General features: G+C 56.0%; 1 protein-coding gene across 1 annotated transcript in view; it reads left to right on the top strand.

Moving 5' to 3' along the window:
* CPT1C (carnitine palmitoyltransferase 1C) overlaps nucleotides 1-6,626 on the top strand; it is a 23,631-nt gene extending 17,005 nt beyond the window's left edge. Inside the window, exons 8-14 of the mRNA XM_045292629.1 lie at nucleotides 2,758-2,984; nucleotides 3,891-4,055; nucleotides 4,295-4,429; nucleotides 5,213-5,365; nucleotides 5,745-5,858; nucleotides 6,065-6,157; nucleotides 6,305-6,626. Of these exons, the coding sequence (XP_045148564.1) occupies nucleotides 2,758-2,984; nucleotides 3,891-4,055; nucleotides 4,295-4,429; nucleotides 5,213-5,365; nucleotides 5,745-5,858; nucleotides 6,065-6,157; nucleotides 6,305-6,490 (1,073 nt within the window). The 3' untranslated portion in view covers nucleotides 6,491-6,626. The remainder of the gene's footprint in view (nucleotides 1-2,757; nucleotides 2,985-3,890; nucleotides 4,056-4,294; nucleotides 4,430-5,212; nucleotides 5,366-5,744; nucleotides 5,859-6,064; nucleotides 6,158-6,304) is intronic.
* The last annotated feature ends 719 nt before the right edge of the window (nucleotides 6,627-7,345 follow it).

The raw sequence follows: 7,345 nt of genomic DNA, 5'->3' as shown, positions 1-7,345 counted from the left end.
GGAAAATTGGGGCTCAGTGAAGGGAAGTGGTTTGCTTAGTCACCCCAAAAGGTTACTTTCTTTTCTTTTAATAATGCTTGATTGTTTTGGAGGGTTATTATGTGTAATAGATAGCTTTATATCAAGAAGGAATTTACATGTCACTGAAACATCCCAGCCCAGTTCAACTCAAGTCTGTAAGTCCGATACTAGTCTATAGGTCCCTCTCTGGGATTCACGCTTTATTATGTTTGTTTATTATTATTATTTTTTTTTTCATTATGTTTTTTTTTGGTGGGGGGGACTTACCCAGTAAATTAGGTTGCCAGGGGAACAAGACAATTTGTTGTGTGAAGTGTTGTGGCAGTGACATAATCTGGTGTCAATTTGAGAGGATGATGAGTGAAGGGGTGGAGTCTGTCTTGTCAATCAAGATATAACCAATGAGGCCTCTGTGTGGGCGTGGCCTTCTTCTGAGAAGTCTGGGAACTCTGGTACTTCCTCCTTGGAGGCAGGAGACACCTCTCTCTGCTCACTCCCTGAGAGACGCTCTACTGACGAGACACTTGGCACTATGCTGACAGACCCAGTGCCCGGGGAACTGGAGAAGCCACGTGGAGACCCCTGCCAGCGCTGAGATGCTTACAACGCCACTGGACCCACGAGACGTCCCACCCACTGGCCTGCGATCTTCCTGAATTCGGCGTCATTGCAAGTGTTTCTTGAGTCTGAAGAGGACTTTATAGATCAGTATCAGACGTATGGGCTGACATCGGACATGTGGACTTGATCTGGACTGGACTGGGATGTTTTCTCAATATTCAACTGCTCTTGTAGATCAAACTCTTTCCCATTCACGTATGTATCTCCATGAATTTGTTTCTCTAGTCTACCCAGACTGACACAGGTGGATTACATCCGTTAGGTTTTCCACCCCGTGTCAGCGGGCTCTCTCCGATTCCAGTCTACTTGTCCCTTCCACGTCGAGCTTTCTATGTGAGCAAGTGCCAATCTGCCTCGCGTCCTCCTTTGGTTTAGAATTGTGCTTACAATACGTGTGTGTATACATAGATATGTCACACGACACGACACCTTGCATTGGGTAAATCTGCACAAGACCTCTTTAAAGTCCCGAAGAATGCCAAAGACGTCATTTTGAAGAGGAAGGTGCCCCTGAGCCAACCTGGGGCACTTTCATTCGCCTTTCACATGCACCTGACAGTTAAGACCCAGAGTTAGGAAGTCCGGAGAAGGAGGAGAATCAGTGCATTTGGATGGTGGTGCTGGCGATGAATCCTGAACGCGCCGGGGATCGCCAAGAGAACAGACATGTGTGGCGGAGGGAGTACAGCCACCACGCTCCTCAAGAGGCCAGGATGGGGAGACTTGCATCTCCCAGGCATTGGACATACTGTCAGGAGGGAGCAGAAGGACACCCTGTTTGGGAAAGCAGAGAGACAGAGACAAGGAGGAAGACTCTAGACAGGATGGATGGACCCAGCAGCTGCAACGAGGGGCTCACATGCAGGACCGGGCAGTTTTGTTAGATTGTGCACGGGGACGCCGTGGGCCGGAACCAACTGGAAGGCCCCTCGTTCCACCACAACACCTCCCACGGTCGTGTGTACCCTTTCGTACCATGAACGACCTTCGGGATGTGGGGGGACCCTTCCTGCTGTCAGCTCCCGGATTGTTCATCAGTCTCAACAGCGACTCGGACGGAGTCCCTGCGTAGCACCAATGGTTCTAGCCTCAGCTACCAGCTAAAAGGTTGGCAGTTCAAACCCAGCCGGAGGCACCGAAAGGTCACAGCCTATGGAGGGCTTCTCTGGGGCGCACATGCGCTTAGGATGAATTGGCATTGACTGGAAAACCACCACCAGCAACAAAGGAGTCCCTGCCCTCTTTAAGTGGTTCCATATCGGGCTGCTAACCGCGACGTCAGCAGTTCGAAACCGCCACACGGATGTCATCCCTCGTGTGTATGTCCCGCAGGGTGTTGCTCCGTTTGCGGTTGATGGGCCTTTCTTTGGGTTGTCCTCACTTTGGGGGGCTGTTTTGGTGAGGGGAGGGGCTCTGATTGTGCCCGTTGGTGTTGCTGCGTTCAAATCGTTGGGGTGCACCGCTAGGAATGGCTCCGCTCGATCCTAGGGTAATTCTGTTGACGGAGTTGAGGCGCCCTTCAACCCAGTCTTTCCATGCAGACTAGCCATGGAAGGAAGGGTTCTAGGGTCTCCACAGCCTCACCAACACTTGGCTTCTTTTAAAAACCTCTTCTCTTCTTCTTTTTCTACTGTTTTCTTTGTGTGTGTGTGCGGGTGAGCGCTCCCATCACACCCAGGCAGTGGATCCCACTGTCGTGTTCTTGTGTATGTTTCCTTCCACCGTGAGTTTATTACGCTGTTTTCTTCCCTAGGGACGTAGTGAGAATAAGTGACGAGGGGAATAGAGTGGTGACAAGGACTAGGTGCTGGATCGGAGTGGATTTTCCAAAATTTGTATAATGACCAGGGTTCCTTGCCACCTCCTGAGGGCATTGAGTCAGAGTTACCCTGTAGGAGGGCACGGGTGCCACTCCATCAGAATGGACGGAGTGGCTCCCTGTGGTTGGGTTCTAAGGACTATGGGAGCGGGGAATCCCTGGGAGAGGTGGGTCTTTCTCTAGCAGTTAGAGGGACAGAGAGCCTGGTGATGTCCCTGGGTAAATGGGCACCAGTGGTGTGTGAGTCCTGTGTGCGGTGTCTCCCTGAAGCAGAGAGCCTGTGTTGTGAATACCAGGGCTTTGGGGTTCTCATGACCACTCGCTTCGTCAGAAAAAAAGAGCCCTAGCTAGATGTCCCCGGGGACAGAGGGAGGGAGGGACTCTGATTGCATCCATCTGTGCACAGTTCACTCTGGCCACCGAATGCTTTCAGTTGGGCTACTCAGCCGATGGCCACTGCAAGGGACATCCGGACCCCACCCTGCCCCAGCCCCAGCGGCTGTACTGGGACCTTCCAGACGAGGTGAGGCCAGGACTCTGGGCCCCCCATACATGTCTCATGGACGCTTAGCTCTACTTCAAACTCATCCCCATCCTTGTCTCCAATTTCAACCTCAAGACTAACCCCAAATCCATACCCCCTACCAGCCCAGATCCAACTTCATCCTCACTTCCAGTGCCATCCCCAACCCTAACCCTCACCTTCAATCTCATCCTGAACTCTGCTCCCAAATCCATCTTCATGCCCTGTCTCAAACTCACCCCCAGCCCTCTCCCAACTCCAGCCACACCCCAAACTCCTCTCCATCCCAAGTCCTGTCCCCAACACAGTGAAGCCCAGATTCCGTCCCATCTGCGATAACAGCCTCGTCCAAGCCCCAAATGCCCCTCATCTCCATGCCAAAGCGTATCCTCTGTGCCATCCCTAGTCCCATATCTTTTTAAATTTTAATCATGTTATTGGGGGACCTGACAGCTCTTATAACAATCCATACATCCATTGTGTCAAGCACATTTGTACATATGCTGCCGTCATCATTTTCAAAACCTTTTTTTTTTCAAAATGCTTTCTTTCTACTTGAGCCCCCGGTATCGGCTCATTTTCCTCCCTCTCTCCTGAACCCTTGGTAATGGATTTTTTTTTTCCTAGCCCCATTTCTAGGCCAATCTCATTACCATCTTCCCACCCATACCCAACCTCACTTGAGCTGTCGCCCAGCCCCCAGCCCATTCAGATCCCATTGCCATCCCTTATCACCACTCCCACCTTTGGCCAAGCCCTTCTGTCCCATCTCCTTCGGTGTCTACGTTTGAATCTCTCACCGTAACCCTTCACTCCATGCCAGCCTCCACTTCCACCCCTATTCCCGACTTAGACCCTCTCCTATCCCCCGTAGGCACCATTCCTTTCTCCCTTCTCCCTTGGCAGATCCATCCATCCATCTCCCTAGCCCTGAGGGGCGCCCAGGCCCTATCTGGAAACATGGACTGCCACGCCTTCCCATTCTCCCGTTTCGGCAAAAGCTTCATCAAACGTTGCCATCTTTCTCCGGACAGCTTCATCCAGATGGCCCTGCAGCTGGCCCACTTCCGGGTCAGTGCGGTGCCCGGGTCCCCTCTTGGGATCCTCAGCCCTCCAAGGCTTGCCTTGCTCAGCACCCCAGGATGTCATTTCCATGAGCGTGACCCTCTGGATCCTCTCTCTTCCCCACCCCCCACTCCCGGGGAACGGGGGGTGCGGAGACCCCAGCTCCCGTCAGAAGAGGGGCACACTTGTCTGTTGGTGAAGATTGCTAGTCTCCCTGACAGGTTTCTCTCCTCCCCGTCCCCCAGGACAGGGGTCAATTCTGCCTGACCTACGAGTCGGCCATGACCCGCTTGTTCCTGGAGGGCCGGACGGAGACCGTGAGGTCCTGCACCAGGGAGGCCTGCGACTTCGTGAGAGCCATGGAGGACAGCGGGAAGACGGTGGGCGTGGGCTCATGGGGGCTTCCGCCCTTTCCCATGAAGCACCCACATATTTGGGGGGCTCCCTTGCTGAGTTCAAGGCCCGTGATGGGCATGAGAGGCCCTGGAGGAGGGGGGAGAGTGGGGTTGGGGAGGATGAGCCTCAGGGAGATTGCTCACTAGCCCGGTGATCTAGCTTCCGTGCGGGTGGCACAGGGCAGGGAATCCCAGGATGGGGAAATAGGTTAGCACACTCAGCCGCTCACACAGGTTGGAGGTCGCCCAGAGGTGCCTTGGAAGAAAGGCCTGGTGATCTACTTCCAACAAACCAGCCGCTGAGCACCCCGTGGAGCGCCGTCCTACTCCAGCGCCCATAGGGTTGATGGGAGTCGGATGGACTCGATGGCAACCGGCTTCTAATGGCGTGGCAGGGGGCTAGGGGTGGTGGTGGGGGGGGACACAAGTCGAAGCCCTTCCCACAATGCAGCGCTCCTTGATCACTAACCCTCTGTGCGACCTCCTTTGTCCCAGTTCCTCATGTCCCCCGTCCCCTACCTGCAAGATATGGTGGGCTCAATGCAAGAACCTCAGGCCCTGTGGTCACACAGACTTGGGGCCTCAACCCCAGGCCTGTCTGACCATGTCACTCTCTTCTCCGAGCCTCCGTTTCCCCCCTCTGCCCAACGGGGCTTGACGGCCTTCCCAAGGGTGTGGCAGGTGGCTGGGTTGAGGTCAGGCGTGAGGTGGGCCCCGAGGGGCCCCTTTCTCCCCCTCCATGACCTGTGCTCTCCCGGTGGACCCCAGGGCCCGCAGCGCCTCGCCCTGTTCCGCCTGGCGGTGGACAAGCACCAGGCCCTGATGAAGGCTGCCATGAGCGGGCAGGGCGTCGACCGGCACCTCTTCGCCCTCTACATTGTGTCCCGCTTCCTCCACCTGCAGTCGCCATTCCTGGCCCAGGTTAGGGTTCAGGAAAGGGAGGAGTCCCTGGAGAGGGGTGGGCTTGCGGGCCAGGAAAGGAGAGGGGCGTGGCCAGACGAGGTGGGCGTGGTCTGGGAGGAGCCGGGGGCGTGGCTTGGCGAGAAAAGGGGTGGGGCGATGGAGGAACCGGCCAGGGGTGTGGTGGGGCAGGTAGAAGCAGAGGTGGGCGTGGCTATGGAAATGACGGGGATGTGGTCAGGCGGGCTTAGGGGAGATGGGCAGAATGGGGTAGATTTAGGGGGAAACTGCCTTGGAGAAGCTCAGCTAAGGCTAGGGCGGCCCGGCGTGGAGTTGTGCCCGTGAGGGCCTACCTGCCGGGCCACTTCTCCTTTATGCACCTGTTACCTCTGTCCCTCAGGTTCACTCGGAGCAGTGGCAGCTGGCTACCAGCCAGATCCCCGTTCAGCAAAGGCACCTGTTTGACACACACAATTACCCAGACTATGTTTCCTCCGGGGGCGGATTTGGGCCTGTGAGTAGAGATGGGACCACAGAACGGTCATGGGTTTGAGGGAGGAGGGCCTGGGGCCTGAACTCTTGAGCCGGAGGGAGGAAAGGGCCGGCAGTCTGGACTTCTCGGTCTGAGAGAGGAAGGGGCTGGGGCTGAGATCCCCTGGGTGCAAGGGGTAGGGGTGGGGGCTGAGGGGTCTTTTGCCTCCTCCCCCTTGCCCGCTGCAGGCTGACGACCATGGCTATGGGGTCTCTTACATCTTCATGGGGGCTGACGCGATCGCCTTCCACATCTCCAGCAAAAAATCAAGCACAAAAACGGTGAGATGAACTTGGGCGTAAGCTCCCCCCCTCCCCCCCCTCAGACCCAGGAGTCAGGGTCACCCCCACACCTGCTCACAGGCTTCTCAGCCCACGGGACTCCCTCTCCCGGCATCCCACCCGGGCCTGATCCATTTCTTCTTCCAGGACTCCCACCGACTGGGGCAACACATTGAGAATGCGTTGTTGGAGGTGGGCTCCCTGTTCCAGGCTGGCCAGGGACTCGGGTGCCGACACAGAGGCCCAGGGGAGAAAGACTCAGGGCCGGAGGGTGGAGCCCTCTCCAGCCAGACGCAGAGCTCCAGGGCCCCCACCAAGCCCACGGACCTCTGAGCCCTCCCACCTGGGAGCGGGGCTCCCTGAGGGACCCCTCCCCCGGGGGTGAGGGTCTACAGCTGGGCTGGTGCAGGACCAGGGCGGCCTGCTTGGAAATCCCCACTGCTGGCCCATTAAAGATGTGTGAGCCGGGTGTGTGTGATGTTTGCTGCGACCTCGGGCTGGGGGCAGTGGGAGGGGCCGTCCAGTTGGCGGAATTCCCCAACTCCAGGGACACCAAATGCAACCCCGCCAAGCCCCCCCCCCAACCAAACAACTCCACAAGCTCAACCCTGCTGCCCCATGACCAGTGGTCCATCCCCGACCCATCTCCAAACGGAGAGACCCAGTAGCTGCCGTCAAACCCGCAGGTGAATTCACTTGGGTCCTGATGACCCAACCCTAATCCTAGTCATTTCAACCTTTACCTCAGGGGTGGATGCTTGACAAGCCCAACTTTTTTTTATTAATCATTTTATTAGAGGCCCATACAACTCTTATCACAATCCATACACACATCCATTGTGTAAAGCACATTTGTACCTTCATTGCCCTCATCATTCTCAAAACATTTGCTCTCCATTTAAGCCCCTGGCATCAGCTCCTCATTTTCCCCTCCCTCCCCGCTCCCACATCCCTCATGAACCCTTGATAATTTATAAATGATTATTTTGTCGTGTCTTGCCCTGTCCGACATCTCCCTTCACCCACTCTTCTGTTGTCCGTCCCTCAGGGAGGAGGTCATATGTAGATCCTTGTAATCGGCCCCCCTTTCCAACCCACCCTCCCTCTCCCTCCCAGTATCACCACTCTCACCACTGGTCCTGAAGGGATCATCCGTCCTGGGTTCCCTGTGTTTCCAGTTCCTATCTG

This window comes from Echinops telfairi, unplaced genomic scaffold (genome assembly GCF_000313985.2).
Source record: "Echinops telfairi isolate 266 unplaced genomic scaffold, ASM31398v2 ScPeMD7_655;HRSCAF=1070, whole genome shotgun sequence".
In the NCBI taxonomy this organism is placed as follows: Eukaryota; Metazoa; Chordata; class Mammalia; order Afrosoricida; family Tenrecidae; genus Echinops; species Echinops telfairi.
Note: the sequence above shows the minus strand (reverse complement) of the source record. Positions and strands in the feature narration are given on the sequence as shown.